This window comes from Coloeus monedula (assembly GCF_965178545.1).
Source record: "Coloeus monedula genome assembly, chromosome: 1".
Taxonomy (NCBI): Eukaryota; Metazoa; Chordata; class Aves; order Passeriformes; family Corvidae; genus Coloeus; species Coloeus monedula.
The window spans coordinates 30,530,698-30,550,686 of record NC_138781.1 but is presented as its reverse complement, the minus strand read 5'-3'; the positions used below and the strand labels follow the sequence as shown (position 1 = coordinate 30,550,686).

Genomic DNA, 19,989 nt, shown 5'->3' with positions numbered 1-19,989 from the left:
TGATGTACTTAAAATGACAAAAAGTTTTTACCTCTAATTTTAAAAAGCCATTCTGAAGAATCTTTACAAGCTTTATAAACCTTTCAAGATTTATTTCCAGAAAACTAATTTAACTTTTAAGGTCCTAATGGTCAAAAAGTCAGACCTCTGCTTTGGCTACACAGACCAACAAAATAGTTCTTTTGAAAGACAAATTCACAGACAAAAACCATTCAGCAGCCAATATTAACAACTAACTCCTGAAAGAAAAAAACAATATAGTTCTAATTGTCAAATACAGTATCTGTTTGAAGAGATAGGAATTTTTTGTGTATTTTTAGGTTAAAGTTTGTATGCATATATAATCTTAAAGTACCACAAAGTTACACCAACAATTCAGATTTGTTTTCTTAGTTAACCTGAATCTGCTGAAAGTAGTAACTAATCCCACAACTCACTGTCTAGGCGTTGTCATTAGTTTAAGCATTAGTTTAAATATTCACTTAAAATCAGAAGAATTAGCATACAAAATAATAGGCCTTCACGAACCTGTGCAAGTATAAAAGCACAAATAAGAGCAGAACCATGACATTTCAATGCTTTAATTATCAATTTTCATGGTAAATGGTACAAATTACTTCTAAGAGAAAGAAAAAAAGCATAGTAAGTAGCTCCATGTATTTACAAACTTTAATTATAGCAAGTGAACAAGATGATGCTTTCTTATCTAATGCATGCACAGAGCATTTTATTCATTATTTGGTAATTTGTACATTAAATCCCCAGTGGCAGAACACATTTTGAATCTAAATTTTTCATTCAAGCTTGTGAATTATTAGGATTTTACCAAGAAATACCTAGTTAAAGATGTCAGGCTTAAATTATTATGAGAAAAATACAGAGACGTCTTTTACATTTCATAAGAGCAAACTTAAGATTTATGTCAGACTGAAGCTATTTCAGAGTTCTGTAAGGAGATTCAAGAGGTCAAAATCTGAGCTGCGCATCTCAGTCATGCTTTGCATTAGAAGTTAAAAAGAGCAGGGAGTGCTGTGAGGCAAGAATCCTTCTTTTACACATATTATATTAAGGCTTGTAGATTTTATTTTTTTCCTTTTTGAGATCTTAAAGAGCTGCAGTACTCTGTCATACATAGACAGATAGACATAAATAACATATTTATTAATCCTGAAACTTATTGGGTCATATTCAGTGAATTCACCATATATATCTAATCCAGTCTATGATGCAGTTCTTTTTCAATCTAAGGAAAATTCATCACAAAGTCATCACCAGGAACAAATATATATGATTTCTTCAGTCCACAGTCAGAAACCTGTAAAAGATCCATGCACTTAACCTCAATGGAACTTAAACACCTGCCAAAACAGACCTATGTATGAAGAAGAGGTTTTAGCCTTCTGGTATTTAATTTGCTACTTTTTTTTGGACTCAAAGTTCTCTTACATCTTTCTACCAACAAACCAACAAAATACATTTTAAAGTAAGATACATGATTATTCATCAAAATATTCATCTGTTCACCGCATCTACTGATGGCAAAGAGATGGTTACTGGACTGAAATGTAACCTTTCAGTTCATTTTAATTTTCAAACAGTAGTGAAAATTGCATCTTGGAACTTTTTCTATATTTAGTCTTTACAAATATGAGGAAAATTATTTATAAAAATGCAGAGAAAAGCAGAATGAGAAAACAAGGGGAGTCAGCTTTACAGTGAGGAAAAACAAGCTATTTCTCATGAGGAACAAACAAATGCCTATCAAAGAAATTCAGAATCAAGATGACAGAAAAGTGATCCAAAAGCAGGAGCTGGCAGAATTTAGCATATGGCTCCCTTCTCTCCCAGTCAGTTTATTAAGAAATATCATTTTCTGTTGACTACAGCAGCTCAGAAGACACTAAAGACCTGGAAAAATAAGTAATGTTGTTGAAGAGCAGAAAGAAGTTTGGACAATGATTTCCAAAATATTATATATCAGACTTGGATTTTAATTCAGTAATTACAGAGCGATAAAAGAGCTGATTTCACCTAGGTGCATGTAAGTAAACCAAACACCTTTTGAACTTGTTATCTTCAGCAGCAAGCATGTGGAAATGCTGCTGAAAACCAGGAACAGTAAAAAGCTCTCTGACCAGCTTTCCACAACAGCATTTCACCTGTCTGCAACAGTAAAAGCAAGAAGCTGGATAAACTGGATGTGTGGTTTTCCACAGGGAAACTGCATTACCAAACACTGCTAATTTAGCAATAGCTGCAGCATCTAGAAAACTTCCAGACAGGTCAAGAGTTCCAGGTATTTTCCCTTCTTCATCATTTATTAGTGCCATGTATGAATATTAATTGTCTCTTTTCCTTAGAAGAAAATTATTCCATGACTAATTTTAGTGGTTTTGATGCTTTGTTTTTTAAATAGAATTTTTTTCATTTAACTATTCCAATACTGCTTTTAATTTCAAGGGGAAAAGTAGAGCACAAAATCTGAAACATCTGGGTGACAGGAGAGGCAAAGGGGAGAAGAAATGAGCTCTTGCTGGACTCATTCCCCTCCTCAGTTTACAAAAAGAAAACCAATGATCTGTATCTTCACAGAAATATTTATAATCTACCATTCCCCATAGATGCTGTTTTTCTTTGAAAAAATCTGGGTAAAAAATACTGTACTAAACCAACACATGCTTTAAATGAAGCAATCTCTCTCCTGTTCAGATGAGTAGCATCCTTTCCAAGGGTTGGAATCCTTGGAAACTGAGCTGGTAGGCACACAATAGACACTATCTCCAACTACACCACCATGTTAATAGAAGATGTATTTCAAAGTACTAGACAGTTAGAGAGAGGTAAGTCCAAAATACATGTGAGTGTATTAATCCAACACTGGGTAATGTTGACTGTTTTTAAAAAAAGTGTCTCTCAAAACTTTAAGTTAACTACTCCCTGTAAGAGCAGAGAAGGACCACAGAGTGTTGATGGATGACAAGCTGACTGAGCTGGCAGTGCCCTTGGGGTCAGAAGAGCCAGCGGTATCCAGGGGTGCATCAGGAAGTGTGGCCAGCAGTCAAGGGAGGTGATCCTGCCCCTTCACTCCCCCTAGCGAGGCCACATCTGGAGCACTGTGCTGAGTTCTGGGCTCGTCAGTACAGGAAAGACGAGGAGCTGCTGGAGAGGGTCCAGCACAGGGCCACGAAGATGATTAAGGGACTGAAGCATCTCTCTTATGGGGAGAGACTGCGGAAGCTGGGCCGGTTTAGTCCAGAGAAGAGTAGAGAAGACTGGGAGGGGATCTCATTAAAGCATACAAATAACTCAAACGCAGGTGCCAGCCAAGAGGTTGGTGCCAGCCTCTTAAGTGGTGCCCAGCAACAGGATGGGGGAGCAGTGGCTATAAACCATAGCACAAGAAGTTTCACCTCAACATGAGGAAGAACTTCTTTGCGTTGAGAGTGGCAGAGCACTGGAACATGTAGAGAAACGGCTGAGTGAACAGGGACATGTATACATGCACAATCCAAGCTATATTAGTTTCCTGTCCTTGACTAGGGAAAGAAGAGAGGAGCAATGCTGATGTGGCAAGCCGACAGGATGTTTCTACTGACCATAGAAAGAGAAAAACTTATGTTAGTTAGTCGTGTGCATATTAATCTGTAACCTATCACTTGCTATTAAAGGCCGTGTGAACAGTAGCTGTAACCCAATAGTATGGAGCTTGCTTATGCGTGCTTGGGGAATTAGGGTATAACTATGGGTCTGACAATAGAATAAAGGGAGTTCCATCATATCTTTCTGAGAAGCGTGGTTCATCCTGGCAGATCCCTGGCTATTGGAACAGGCTGCCCAGGGAGGTTCTGGAGTTTCCCCCTTTGGAGACATTCCAAACCCACCTGGATGAGTTCCTGAGTAACCTGCTCTATGTGACTCTGCCTTGGCAGAGGGGTTTGAATGGTTATCTCCAGAGGTCCCTTCCAACCCTAACAATTCTGTGATTCTGTGAAATAAATGTTTTCTTTTTCTGACCATCACTTTCTATGCACAGTAATCAGTTTCAGAACATGCAATGGCTACGGAATGTAAACACTTCCTTAATGATCTTACAATTTATAACAAGCAAAGTAAACATCAGCACCTTTCCCTGTTGAGATTCAGCATACTTAATAGCTTCACAGATTAGCAAGAGCCTGCTCCCAGAAGGTTCAAAGAGCTGGGATCAATTTAATAGGATACAGAGTGGTTGCAAGTAGATGTTGCTATGCTGGAGGCCCCACATTCATTACATCATACAATATAAGGAAATACTTATGTGCATTGGTTCTACAGACAAACTCAATCCAAAGGGGTTCCTCAGAGAATGGTTGAATAAAACATGCATAATTTTTGCTTGTTCCACATAAGGTCTTTCAGTGGGCTTTCGGACAATTTAAGTTAGAAGGGAAAGCAATTTCACTTAGCACATCACATCATAAAACCACAGAAATTTAGCAAAGTGCACACAATCCTTTTTACAGCATTTCAGAATTTTTCATTGACAGAAAAAGCCATCCATGAAGTGGGCTGGCCTATACCATTCATCTACTGCTTTACCAGTTTGCCTCTCGCTTTTTACTTCTCTTTTTCTTTTCTTTGAAAATATACTTACCTTCTGTGTAAACAGCATGTATGAATGTACATACAAAAGCTATATATATGTGGGCTAGATATATTGTAAAAAAAGAAAAGTACATTCACCATTTTGTTGTAACTTACAACCATGACCCAAAATATCAACATTTACAATATATTATGAAGATTTTCACAGGTCTTATGTACAAGACACACAGACTGGTATTCAAATGAGGTAGCATCCTGGTGTTACACCACAGAAAAAAGGGTTATAAATACTGTCTGTATACTGTATGTGCTTAAAGTGTCCTGCTTAGAAATGATTTTAAACTGCCCTAACTACTGGCTGTAACCGACTATAGCAACCTATTCCCTGAAGATGTTCAAGATTATCAGGAATAAAAAAGAAAAAGCACAAAAGCCCTGACTCTAACACTACTAAACACATCTCAATCAGGCTTTTGCTATTTAAATTACAAGCCATAAATGCCAGAACTGCCTACCACAGGCTCACCATCACAGGAACAAGCTGCTCATGTCATTGGCAATTCATTAATTTTTCTTCTGGAATACTAGGGATGCTTGCAACTACTGGAGCATCTTACAAGTGAAACAATTACAACCTGATACATATTTTAAACTTAAATTGGAAGCTGAATCATAGGAGAATCACAGAGTCATAAAATAGTTTTAGTTGGAAGGGACCTTTAAGTTGGACGGAACTGTCCTTCCATCTCTTCATCTCATAAGATTAACCTTCATAAAAAAACAAACTCCATGAGAAAGGACAAGTAGCAACAACAATTGCAAAGGGAAGAAGACATTGGCCATGTATGAAAAAATACGCACACTTGAAGAGGACTGGAAAAGGGGAACTCAATTACTATGGATGCAGTAAGAAAATTTAGCAATTTTTATCTTCTAAAAAATTCTCATCAATTGTTAACTGCTCAGAGAAATGGCAGGCTTCTCCTAACACTCTGCAGTGAAAGCAGAAATTTGAGTGACTTCTGAAAGGTGACAGAGCACTGCACAAAACAAATCTCAGACTCCCTCAGTTGGGGGACAGAAGAGATGCCACATGAAGACACTCATCCTCCTCTAGTTTATGGCATTTACTTTTGGACTAAAGTCCAAATAAATCCTGTCTCACTTCTGTTTCACTGAGGCAAAGAAAAATGAGGATCCCATGGTTGACACTGCCCTTGAATACTGCATTTCTGTACATGCCACAGAGGTGTACTGAAATGGTTGGTGAAGCAACTCAGAGTGTTCAGAGGCTAACTCTAATGATGGGGGACACTCAGGAGTAGGTTTGAAGATATTTAGGCACCTAACTCCTACTAAAAGTGATGTTTCTTAAGTGTCTAAATACCTTTACAGGTAATCTGATTATATTGAATGTTTCTCCTTTCTTGCATTAGATGTAGCCTGCAGAAACAGACAATATATATGCATTCAGGTTTGCTATCTTCTTTCTTCTTAGCAACAAGAGTAGCAAAAAATTTACTTTCTTTTTGTGAGAGCAAATTTCATTTTTGGGTATTTCCACAGACCCCATCTAACACAAAAGAAGAAACATTGGAAAGATACCAAATCAGCTGGAGTATTTTGGCATCTGAACTGCATGTTTAGGAAAGTACAAGATTATTTCCTATTAAGCACCACTGTGATACAGATAAAGATGTGCCTTTCTGCTGAATGCCCTGTCGTGCTCTGTATGGGTAATTCACTGCATGCACCAAATTGCACTGTCAGAAAAAGAGGCCAAGTCTGAAACCCAGCTATGCTTGACTCCGTTTGATGTAAAAGCCATTGCCAGTTTTTAATACTACAATCAACAATTCTCAAAAAATGCTCACTGAATTAAATTTCTTTGCAATAGAGCACATACAGATAAATACAGCTCACAAAGTATTACAGTGTTTTCCCTGATGCTTTTATAGGCTGTTTGCACAAAAGCAAAGCAGTCATAAAATAAGCCACCTGTAAAGGGTTATTTTACCAACAGTACTAAGAATAGATACTTCAAGTGTGGGTGAACAAAGTGTGAACCATATGGGACGTTGCAGGGATTTGAATTGGGGACTCTCACTCCTCAAAAGAACTGAAGTCAAGGCATGTTCCATATGCAGCATTCTGTTTTCTTGGAAGTTTAAACAGCTACTGATACTTTGCTTTCTATCAAGTGAACCTGCAGTGACTCATTTTGCAGGCATTGGATAAAGAAGGTTCAGAGACCATTGTTAATTACATGTATTTAAAGGAGGAAGCTCTGCAGAGAATGCCTATTATGGCCAAAGATGACTTTGGAATTAAAAAGAAAAGTAACAGGATATCATTTGAAGTCTTTCTTTAAAAGAAGCAACTGTGAAAAAGCAGAAAATAAATTAATGTCTAATTACATATATTAAGAATTAAAAAAGTTACAAAATGCCTATTCATGTCAGATCATGAGTAATCAGTTTCTTAATAAAAACAAAGAAAATGTTTTAAATGTACCATAGGATTATACTGACTTTACAAGTCAACTGTGATAAGGTATCCCCAAAATTGCCTTTTCTGCATATACAGCCATTGTCCTGTTTTGTAAGAAGTGTTGCATGTCAGTAATTTGCCAAATTCATTTCATCAACACAAAGGATTATATACCTCCTAATAAAGCACATTTTTCTTCAGGAGTGAGGTATAAATATAAACAAACTGACCTGGTGTTGTGGAGCTCATTGTTCTTAATGGAATGGTATCTTGTTAACAGTGTAAAGCAACTGTGGCAGAGGCCGTTCAGATTTTGAGATTCTTCCAGAAGTGTGATGAACCTGAGTAAAATAAAGAAGAATAAATCACCTTTGACTATTTGTTGACAATGTAATATTTTTAAGAGAATATAATTATGTCAAACACACTTAACAGAAGAACATCTGATATCTCTCACCCCAAAGGTTCTTTCCATAGTGTACTTTTTTGCTGCAAATTCAAGAGCTGATGACCACTGAAAACAAGACTAAAATTCAGAAATCCTAAAGTTTCAGAGTAGCTCAACTAGAAATTTGCATTACAGCCCATCTACAGTTACATAAGAAAGTAAAGGATGAACTGGGTCCTTTCTCTTTCTTCTACGATTAGGGTATTATATGAAATAGAAGACTTGAGGTAGAAATATCTGGATTACATCCTTCTGTCTAAGCAGGGGCCAATTCACAGTTTTACTGTATATGTCTGCAGTCAGCATTGAAACATGAATGTGCAGAAACAGATCTGCATTCAAAAGCCTTTCTGGAATAGCTACTACTTCCTGAAGCTCCACTGTTTAAACAGCTCATGAACAGAACTTGTTGAAATAATTAGCATAGCTGAAGGGATCTCCCACGACAAGCTAATGACATCTCTGACACCACAAAGAGAGCTGCTAATGGTGTGGGCTGCTCGAGAGCAGGGCAAGGAAGGTTCTGCAATTCGGCTGAATCCTTTCACAGTCCTGTGGCATCCTCAGTTCAATACAGAAGCAGAGGCAAGAATGTTCCTCTAATACTCCCATCTGCTGAAAGTTTAAAGCTATAGAGAAGAGGCTTTCAGGGAACTAAAATATATTTTCATTCAAGCATGATATAAACAGCATAATGAGAGAGAAGAGAAGGTTGTAGTGCATTACGACTGTGACTATCCTATTCAGCCAGTGCTCCTGAAGTATCTAAGTAGTCAAAGATATTCTTAGTGCTGAATATTTTAGCAGCTTTTGTCACTTTTTTTAAACTACCAACTGCACATTTAGTTTCAAGCTGAGCTCAGCCAAATTCGAGATAGTAAATTACATTTTCACCAAGTATAATCATTTAAGTTTAGCATCATTATCATTCACGAAAGGAAAAACACACGTTCAGATAAGTAACTTCTGCTTGCATGCCCCCTAAAGCAAGCTGGATGTACACTGCTCAAATAGGCATGATATTTGGACACAGCCAACACTCCAACAGACAGCACCTGTAAAACCAAAATTCATTATACTTCATGAAAATCCTAATTACTTTCCCTTGCATTACCTCATGCATCAAAATTCATCAAATATCAGATGGAGCCACTATAAAACTGAACAGACTTTACTGTGAAGCCCAATCCAAAACCTGCATTTGGGCAGATCCTTACTTTGGCTGCAGCAGGCATATAACTCCAAGATTTATCAATAAAAGCACAACCAATACACAGTTCAGGAGTTCTAAGATTCTAATTAATTTCACTGAGCTCATTATTATCTTAGCAGCTACACAGATCATGAAAAACTATTTTCCAGTGAATCCAACATCCATTCATCCAGTATCCAGCCTCAGCTGGGAGTATGTGCTTTCTCTCAGAAAGTAGAAAATGGATATTGATGCATAACTGTGGACTTTACTTGAGTGAGTTTTCAGTATACATTTAAAGTAAATATAGTATATTTGAGCATTAGGAAAATTCTGGGCATTAGGATTTGACAATATTCTAATATTTGAAATTCACTTATAATCCCCATGACTAAAACGGTAATTTTGTGTATGTTTGGTTCGTGTAGAGCTCCCATCTAAGTGGATACTTGAAGCTCATATGAGAGCAGAGAACATGTGGTCAGTTCAGACTGCACTCTCAAATGGGTAAGCTTTCTCCTCAGAAAAATCTTCACTTTTTTCCCCTAATAAAGATAATTGCTAATAATTGGGATAGCTGTGTGTGAGAGACAGAGAGATCAGTAGATACGACTGGCAAGCTCCTGTCAGTGCAAATATTCCATTTGAGTGACATTCCTTACTCAAAACAGAGGTCCCACCAATCCTGTACTGGGTTATGATACCAGCTGTGCTGAAACTGTAGAAACAAGCTGCTTCATGGTTCTTCCCTGCTCTTCCAGAGCAAGGAATACTTACCCTTGGAGAAGAATCAGGTTAGGCAAGATTTAAACAAGCTGGCCATACATAAGTTCATGTGACCTGATGGGATGGATGCTCCCATGAGAGCAGACCTGGACAGTACCACTGCAAAGGCACTCCCAGAATAGCTTTGAAAGGTCATGACCATCAAGGGAGGTTCAAACAGACTGTAATAAAGCAAACATCTCTCCTGTCTTCAAGAAGGACAAGGAAAATACAGAGAACCAAAGGCCAGTCCACCTCAACTCAATTTTTTGGAAGGTGATGGACCAAATAATCCTGGAAACAATTTCCAAGCATGTGAAGGACAGGAAGGGGTAGGAAATAGGCAGCATGTATTTATGAAGGAAAATCATGCTTGGCCCATATTATAGTTTTCTACAATGAAATAGCTAGAACATAGATGGGGAGAGAGCTGAGAGTGTTGTTTATCTTGAATTATGAAAAGCTTTCAGCACTGTTCCCCAGAACATCCTCACCAACTGCGAGACACAGGGAAGTGGACAGCAAGGTGGCTGAAAACAGTCTGTACTGCCAAGCTCTAAGGGTTGTGATCTGCAGGCCACAGCCCAGCTGGAGGCCAGTCACTTCAGTGGAGCCGCCAGGGGTCAATACTGGTGCCAGTACTGCTTTTCATTAAGGACCTAGCTCACGGTACAGAGCATAACCTCAGCAATTCTATAGACAATTCAAAATTGGAAGGAGTAGATGGTTCTGCTGTCATTCAGAGGGACTTCAATGGGCTAGAGAAACTGGACCTACTGAATGTATGTGCCAAGGCTGGGGTGGGTGGCAGGGAGAAAAGTGAGAAACAGAAAAACCCCAAGACTAGGGGAAGAGGAGGTGCTCTATTGCAGGGTAGCTAGGTAAAAAGTAGTAAAGACAGAACAAGACTGTTCTCAGTGATCCCCAGAGACAGAAGAGGCAATGTGCACAAACTGAAATATGGGCAATTCTATTTAAACATTAGAAGGTACTTTTTCCCTATTATTGAGGCCAAACATCTAAGAAATAGGCTGCCCAGGGAGTTTTTTGAGTTTTCGTTGTTGGAGATTGTACACAGTCTTAGGCAACTTGCTGTAGCTGATCCAGCCTTGAAGAGGGGTGTGGACTAGGTACCTCCACAGGTCTGGAGATACTCTGTGATTACATAATGTGGAAACTTAGGATTTTTCCTTGTCAAGATCACCAAAGACAGCATCAGCATTGAATATTCATTGGAGTTAAACCTAGTGAGAATAATTCCAGTATAAGAAAGTGTTCTGCTGGGATTCCCACAAAAAGATTTCTGTTAAGGAATTTTGTAAATTCAACTGTACTGGTAGTCTTGTATTTAATGAAGTGGCAGTTGGCATCCTTCCTGATACTCTATTTCCATATATTCCATGTAAATGCAAAGCTTTCACTAAGCTGAATGTTGTTCAGGTTCAGTTTTAACAAATCCTTGTAAATATGATACAAGGCTCACATTGTGCAAGTTCCCATTTAGAACATAAAAAATTCCACATCACCATATACAAAATTATATTCACAACACAGACACTCTCATTCAAATACACTTCTACTGATAAGCTGACATGCTTCATTTCTTTCCCTTTACTGAAGGAATGTCGTATTGCAAATTAGACACCATGAACTGCAGTGCCACATATTTTTTTAATTTTAGCACTGAAAATTAAAAAAAGCACAGCTCTGGCCATTGTACATTAAAATTTCATGAGGGGTACTTGCTCATTGGGAGATGCATCTGTGCTCCATCTCCACCCGCAAAAACAGCACACAGCTCCTGATTGGTCAGATGCTGAAGATACTAAGGTACAGCAAGGGCCTTTAGGATTTAGGACAGACTAAGTGTAGTTCCTAATGCAGCACATTTTAACTTTAATATTTCAACATCAACATTCTAAGGGGTTTTTTTTTAACAATATTTTAACTGAATGATAATTTATCCTTTACTCATTATCAACTTGGCATATTAGGCTACAGCACAGTATGCAGCAAATTAACTTCTACCTTCATATATGTCACTGGAGGTGATGCTCCACATTAGTGACTTGCATTTGCTCATCCAGGAACCCTAAATCTTCCCCTTTTTCTTCAAAGGAAATTCAACAGTTCATACACTTCAAGGACTGATGCACCTTTGAAATTGCTACAAAAGAACAGTACTAAGATGGAATATAGGTTTTCATGCCCACTAGCCACCACAAACCTTCTATTTCTCATGACTACATTGTAGGTACAGTATTTTCTAACATAACTAGGCATTTCAAGTTAATATTATCCCTTTAAACTGTCATCTCTCGCTGTGTTGTCCCAATACTATATTCACTGGCTATATTTTTTCTGTCTTGTGCCTATACTTCAAAATGCTTCTGGGAATTGAGTTTCTGAGATAGGATGCAGTGAATATAAATTAATGGAATTCAGATGAAAAATATATTTCTACTTCTATTTTCCCTGTGCCCAAGATGAATTTTTCATGAGAGCTTCTGAAACGAATCCATAGTTTCCAAAACTACATCCTGGAGGTATCTTCCAGATCTTTCTCTTCCAGGAGGATTTTTCACCCAACTCCAAAATACCTCTATTTGCAAAGGGGTCTAGAAAATCATTATGAAAGATTTTGTGGATAAAAATACAGAATTATACACTTCATTAAATTCTGGACATGATAGGTCATTACCCTTAATAATATATCTAGTTGTTTCTCTGCTGCATATATTGTTTTTAAATAGCTTTCAGTTACTTAGAAACAAAATTGTTGTTTTAAATTGAGATCAAAATGCTGGAGGCCATTAACCTGAAGTATCACAGGAAAGAAATATTCACTTCTCACATTTAACAGCTTGTGGGTTAAAAAACCAAACATCTCAAACCGCTATAAGAATTGGTACTAATTCCATTGTCCAATGAACAGTTCAGCAACAATCTCAACTAAAAGAAATATGAAAGCTTTAAAAAAAACCAAAACCAAAAGAACAATAGTTGTTCTCTACTAAATGTGAAAAGCATGATGCTTAAAAAAAAGAATGTATCTTTCTAAAGGAAAGACATTTTTCAAAAGAAAATTGTTGAATAGGTATTCATACTGTATCTAATGAAAATCAGATAAAAAAGAGATCAACCTATAGATCTTAGAAAAAATAATAATAAATGCATGACGACATAAAGACTGGAAGACAAATCACAATGAACTTCTACTGAAGTGATTTGCACCCATATAAGCCAAACCCAGAGTGCCAAATCAAACCCTTCTAACCTTGTATCAAACTTCTAAATTTGATTAGGAAGTAAGCTGGCATATGTAAAAGATGATAAGGTGTTAAGGAATGGTATGAATTCCAAGACAAAGTACTTAAAGACATCAGCTCGAAAAGCAAATGGCTATTATAATTGGTTTACAAATGTAAAATAAGTAAAGCTAAACCAAAACCAGAACATTATGCAGTAAATGCTATTATGCAGTGACCTTTATATGCAAATATAGTGCAGATTTACTTGCAGTAAAAAGACCAAAGTCTAGTCCAATAGACATTGGGGTGAATAAATGCTTTCAGTGGGAATTTAGTGGTTCCACAGGAAAGCCTTCAGAATCCAGAGCTCAGTGCAGGATTAAGTATTTTACCATAAGGTATTCAGGCATCTTATTCTTAATTAGCTGTCTACTTAAAGACTTGTTGAAGTCTGTAACAATTTTGCATTACATACCTTTGAAGGTTTGGTACTAAAGAACCACTCCAGCAGCAAGTGCTGGACTGTCATACTCTTTATATTTCCCCAACAAAGTAATTTTTGATGCAGTATCTAACAGAAAAGTTGTCTTACAGAAACTGTAAAGAATCCTCAGCTATACTTCTAACATGCAACTATTTATTTTGACCAATAAGTTAAATCACTATGTTTTACCAATTACTCATATGCAGTATTAAGCAGTGTTAAACCTCACACATGTTGTGAGCACATGGCTCACACTGTTGTGAGAGGCTCAGATGTCTGTCCAGTAAAACAAATCCTCCTTCCTGAAACTCTCTTAAGCAAGCAATAATATACAGCTATTTCAACAACCTCTTTTACATTCACTGTCTACTACAGAGAGGAAGCAAGTAAGTTTTCTAAAAATCAAGGTGAGATGATGTCTTCCACCAAAAAAGAATCCAGGGCCTCAATCAACAGGATTAAATAAAGTCCTGCTAAGCTGCTGCCTGGACTTCTGCTATGCCAGTTAGAACAAACTGGCACAAGCTTCTGCTCTGTTTCCCAGTGAAACCAGTTCGAATTACAATATAGCTTAAAAAAAACCCAAAACCAAACAACCTTTTTTTCAGCCTCATCAGGATTTGGAACTTGTTCACCATGCAGCTGCAGAAATACTTCTGCTGCAGCTTAAGTTGTCCTATCTCCCTCTTTCATGCCAGCCCCTTCTCAGAATTAAAAGGAGAGCACATCCAGCTGTGCCCTTGTAAAGTGGAGCTGATGTAAAAGATTTGGCCTGTATCAAGAACAACCACGCAGTAGCAGATACCACACCAGGTGAGGGACTGGCCTGTTATGATGCTTTCATTGCAGGAAAAGAAAATATGAGACAGGCCTTTAAGTCCGCATTTTGATTTTTTTTTTTTTTTTAATTATGCCAGATTTTAATCAGTACTGGAAACAAAAAGACCTTCTTCTAGGGATAAATGAATCCTAAAATTCAGAGTTCACTGAAGCACATAAGGAAAGTAACAAAGAAACAAAAGCCTTTTTCATTGGAACAGGTTGCCCATCCAGGTTGTCTCCAACCTTGGAGATATTCAACCCCCAAGTGAAAATGGCCTCGGCCAGTCTACTGTAGCTGACTGTGCTTTGTGCACCATGATGGAATTAGACAATCTCCAGAGATGCTTTCCAGCCTCAGCCATTCCACTAAAAGACACTAAAGAACACACAAGACACATGAAGAACAGCCCTTGTAGGTCGTATGGAGGTGGGTACAGTCCTCTCCCCTCATGCACGGGGATGGAGAAACTTCTACCAGATGAATACAGCTGAAAGAAAGAATCTGTCTCTTAAAACTTCTCAAAAAGCTGGACAAAGAAATTACAGAGTCCATTTATTTTGAAGGAAATCACAAATTCTAAGTTTCTTTTATTTTTACTCTCTTCCCCAGCACTAGCAAAACTATCCAAACTCCTGGGAAGGAACCACCAGACAACTCAAGCACTCAATTCAGAAATGCTTTCTAAATTCTTAAATTTGCCTTTGAAAAGTTGTAAGTGAACTTCTGTGGTGAGCAAAGTTAAATGACAGCTGGAATATGGACTCATGTCAGCACTGTGAGCTCTGCACTTCTGACCTATACTGTACATAATTGAGGGAGAATTTCAGGGAGGCCAGACTTCATTAATCAGTAATTTATCATCAATCATCATTAATAACTTAGTCACTGGTAATTAAAACAATAAAGAAATAAAAAAACCCAAAACACGCCCTTTCAAGTCATGTGAAGAGCAACAACCCTGGTGTGCATACTCTTACCCATCTCTGCCTTCTGGGTGTGTCCCAGAACACCCATTGCTCTAAAAATGCTTGAGATTAAGTGTAATTTTAACCCATGAACACTGTTAACAATGGGTTACAGTAGAGGAAAGGAGAGAAAGAGATGGACTGTTTATTCTATGTCTGCATGCACATAGAATAAAAAAGAAAAAACACCACAAAACAGAATCTTAATATATAGTTCTATGCAAGAACAAAAAATTAAGTAAGTAAACATTACATTAGAATGTAGAATAACTTCTTCCATGGGTTCACCAACATAGTTTGGTGCACTAGAACTACAAACTTGTTCTTTTAAATGAACAGGACCGTGAACAGAACGCTTCTGAAACATTTTGAGTCTATAATATTTAGTTCACAGTACTTCAGCTTTGGTTTACATTTGCCTTTTCACTAGATGAAAACTAAATTTCTCTCAGCCACTCGCCCTTCTCTTTTCTTAAACTGAATTGTATTTCAGCTGTTATTGGCCCTGTTGCAGAGTGTGGTAGCTGACATATAGCTACCAATAAAGAACTATAGATAGGAACCAAATTTTCCCCTACTCCCTTTTTTTACTTTATCTTTTCACTTAAAGGGCAGTATAACAACTAGTTTTTCATGTTTTGAGTTTAATCTGAGATGAACAGCACCTGAATATTTACCACAGTGGGACATCATAACTAGAACGTATCAGAACATCAAAGCTTCCTTCATACAAAAAAGCACTTTTGCATTTCTGCAACATCGTGCTAATTTAGAATAACAGAACACCTCTCATGAAACAACAGGAATTATCAGCCTCCCTATGGAAATGTGTCCATTTTAGACAGACTCAACAAGAAGGGACTACTTATCTAGAAGGGAAAGCCTGCAAAGGGAGTTTCAGATGCTTGGCCTGTGATCTGAACTGCTCTCCGAAGGAATCAGTCTTGCTTTCCTTTTAAGCTCTTAAAGAAAACTTGAGAGTATGTGATGGTTAAATTAAAAGGAAAAAATATAATAAAATTTTAGAAGGGCAACCTCATGTATAAACTTCCTCACACATTACAAAAATTTAATATGGAATCACCAAAAATTTACTTTCAGTATAATTGTTTGCATTCAATACATTTTTTTCTGATTTGAAGACAAAAGGACATACTCCCCCTCACAGAAACCCTCCTTAGCATGCAGTGATTAATCATTTTGATGTGATCAAAAACACTTGGGAATGTCATCACTGCCTTAAGGCGAAGGCTAGAGCAAAGTTATGACAAAATACCCTTGAAAAATCCATATTCGTGTCAGATTTTATGTTTATATACAGATATTAGCACAGAGAACCTGATTTGCAAACAGTTCATATTTTTAGAATGCAGTATGTCTTTGTACGCTTTGCTTTGAAACTTGGTTTGGATGAATCCAGACAAACCTCAAGGTGAATCATCATAATATTCTGCTGCTCTCCAGCCCTTCCACAGAGGCTACAAAACTCTCTTTGGTTTCTTCTGAACCACTTTTGCTACTTCCATTAAATTAGCTAGCTGTCCCATCCAGGATTCAAACCATTTAATAAGACATTCTGTTAAGACTCATTTGTTTAATTGACCTTTAAGAGTTATCAAAATTTTTTGAAATGTCATATATGGAACACCATGCCTCAGCAGTCTTGAATTTGTACATTTCTGTGGACTTCAAAACACAGGTCTCAAAAATTACCTTCTCACGTGTACCATTTTCTCCGCTAAAGAAAGAGTATCCAGTCTCAGATGCATTCCTTCAATGACACAGGCATACTCAAAAAGGTGTAGAAGTGTTACCTCATTTACAGGTAAGTTATTGTACTCTTCTATACACATATATTTCTGATTTTGGGAAAGTCTAAGCCACTTATGATATGAGGTATCATTTTAGGAAATAAAATATTTTTAAATGGTTTCTGAATTTTATCACTTGTCTTAAAATATTGATCTGAGAAACAAATACTTGAAGAAATACGAAGCAGAGAACTTCAAATCTGCAGGCATATTTGGACTGTTGGTAATTCTGACTTGTACATGACAGAAAATTTTCCAGAAAACCAAATATTACACAGGAGTAAGACATGGAAAATACAAACTCGTGACAACTTAGTTTTAGGTCAGGAGTCCCCAGAATACAAAGAAAGAGATGCACCTACCAACAGGTAAAACACAAGCCAAGAATCATGGCAATCACCTACAGGAATTACTCGGCTACTTCCATTATGTAACACACAGAGACCCCCACGTGAGAACAGCATCGCCTTGTGTTCGTGTAGCACTTAAAGGAATTCCTCCTGCAAGGACCTTGCAAACAGGACAGAGAGGGAAAACAGGGCTTAGTGCAGGCACCAAGCACAGTGATGAGTGGAGACTGACATTTTAAGATTTTTACTAAGTGATAAGGTCACATTAATGAGAAAATTGACATAGGAGAGGGTTTATAGGTACACAGAAGCTGTCAGCAAGCTTAGAAGTAACATCTACATATAAATTTTTCACAGTTGTAATTCATTACATGAGATGATTGATATCCAGTGTTATTTCATGCACTAAAAGTAACTGAGTTAAAGTTTTCCATTTAAATCTATGATGGAAACCTGAGTTTATCTGCTTAGCAGAAAAAGGATTTTTGTCTTTATAAACATCAAGAATCATTCAGCTTTTGTTGTTTAACAGCCAAGTACTTTTCTGTTCATTAAAAACAAGCTTCAGTCAAATTTTCCACAGGAAAAGCATATAGGTGGCCAAAGAATATTTAAGGGAAATTTTATGAACACTTACCCCACAAGAAAAATTAATTTTGCTGTCATTGAATTTTATCAAAAATTGGACAAGTTTTTTTCACTAGCTTCTAGATACATTAGGCTTCAATTTTGTCTTTTCATGTCTGAAGAACTATTCCACAGTCTTTAATTGTTGAAACAGTTATTTGCAGTGTTTGATAAGTAACAAATTTTGTAGAGCTTGTCTTACAAGAAAATAAACCTTTCACTGCAGCTGATACTTTGAAGAACATTTACACTGAATGTCCTTTGACAATCGGTTTCTTTACTGTAGAGCTTTACTTGCTTTCACAAGACAAATTTTAATTCTAAACTGACATTTTTTAAGAGTATGATTCAGCAGAGACTAAATGATACATGAAGTTTGATTAATACTTTGGCATTTTCAGCACTGGAATACAAACCAAGAAAACAGACTTTCTGTATCAGGCAGTTACACTGGATCACAGGTTGAAGACTGAAAATTCTTTTCAAGCTGAATTAGTTTTCTGTGATTTCACCAGTGTCACTGGGAAAAAAATAAATATTATCTTTGATAACTTATAAATTAGTATTATAGTACATCTTTCCTACTGAAACTTGCCAGGCGCAATGCAAGAGACTTATTAATGCACCTGGGTGATGAATTCAACTCATAAAGCAGAACCTGTGAGAAAACTCTGACCTCTGCTGCAGGTGTGTATCATCATTCAGCAGTAGCAGTAGGACAAAATAATGGGAAAAGTTCATTATGTTCATGAAGCTCATGGAAAGCTAAGTCATGTGCAGAAGAGGGCAAAAAGTCCAACACAACCTACATTCTGACCAAGCTCTTGTCCACTCCTGCTCAGTGTCTAGAGGGTTGAGCAAATAAAGACCCAACACACGTAAAGTCAACCATCTGTCTTTTTGCCTCCATCGGATATAGGGTATATATGTATATACTAGCAACTATTTTTAATGTAATTTTTTTTGTACCTAAACTGAATTACAAGGAAGCTTACACCTTTGTAAACAGTAGGCATAAATATCCGCTATCAGTTCCAAAAAAAAAGGTTTAAAATTTTTATCTAGCAACAAGCTACAGGTAAATCTCCTGATTTAATAAAATGAATTCTGTATCCATGCACTTTTGCATCTAGCTACATACATACAAAAAATAATGGACTTCTTACCAAGTGACTCAGTTTCCCTTCTTGTTAGGATTAAAACTGTGGAAAGTACCCTAGTCAGAAACATTTCTCGTGCACAATCATTTCAGTTTCAACTGTGTGGGCTTCTTCTTTCAACACTCAAATTCAGTTTTGAATCACATATTTCAAGACCTCAAGAAAAATCACCTTGAGCAAAAAACACCAAGTTTCATGACTACTTGGGGGACAAAAAAAAAAAAAGAAAAAAACTCAAGAAAATACACATACACAATAAAACAAAAAAACCCAAAACTATTCCATTGCCCATACAAAAAAAATTGCACTTGATTCAGGTGAAAACAAAAGCACAACAAGCAAGACCAGGGCTAAGGATGACTCAATGCTTGTTCATCAACCTTGACTGGATGAAGACAGGTGGAATTAAAACTCAATGGTTTTGGCAAACGCTTGCAATGCAGAACACTGCACCTGCCATCACAAACATATGAAGCACATAAAGACGTTGTTTAAATACATTAAAAGCTTGGTTATTTTTCTTCCTATTCTTTCAAAATTAGCATTCTGAATATCCATGGAAGAGGCTGCATTTGCGAACAGCCAGGAAAGAGATCTGGGGGTCCCAGTCAATAGCGAGTTGAATATGAGTTAATGGTATGTCCTGGAAGCCAAAAGGGCCAACCATGTCCTGGGGTGCATCAAGCTGTTTTAGGGATGTGACTGTCCTGCTCTGCTCTGAACTTGGTGTGGAACCACCTCAAGCACTGTGTGCTGGTTTAAGTAGCCCAGTATAAGGACATCGAGGTATTAGAATGTGTCTAGAGGTTGGGACCAAGACAGTGAAAGGACTTACAAAGTCTTGCCCTGTAAGAGCAGCTGAGGTCACTTGGTTTGCTCAGCTTGGAGAACAGAAGGCTGAAGGGTGGCTCAGTCTACAGGTTCAAGGGCAGCAGTGTGGGGGGAGATGCTGATCTCTCTCATGGCCAAAGATAGAGCACAAGGAAATGGAATCAAGGTGCATCAGGGGAAGTTCTGGTTGGACATTAGGAAAAGGTTC

The 19,989-nt window shown here is 37.4% G+C and overlaps 1 protein-coding gene across 2 annotated transcripts in view; it reads right to left on the bottom strand.

The window, feature by feature from the left end:
* The window catches only part of HDAC9 (histone deacetylase 9), a 456,537-nt gene that overhangs the window by 415,611 nt on the left and 20,937 nt on the right, over positions 1–19,989 (bottom strand). For both annotated transcript variants that reach the window (XM_082290871.1, XM_082290873.1), the window contains exon 2: positions 7,305–7,415. In XM_082290871.1, the coding sequence (XP_082146997.1) occupies positions 7,305–7,323 (19 nt within the window). In that variant the 5' untranslated portion in view covers positions 7,324–7,415. The remainder of the gene's footprint in view (positions 1–7,304; positions 7,416–19,989) is intronic.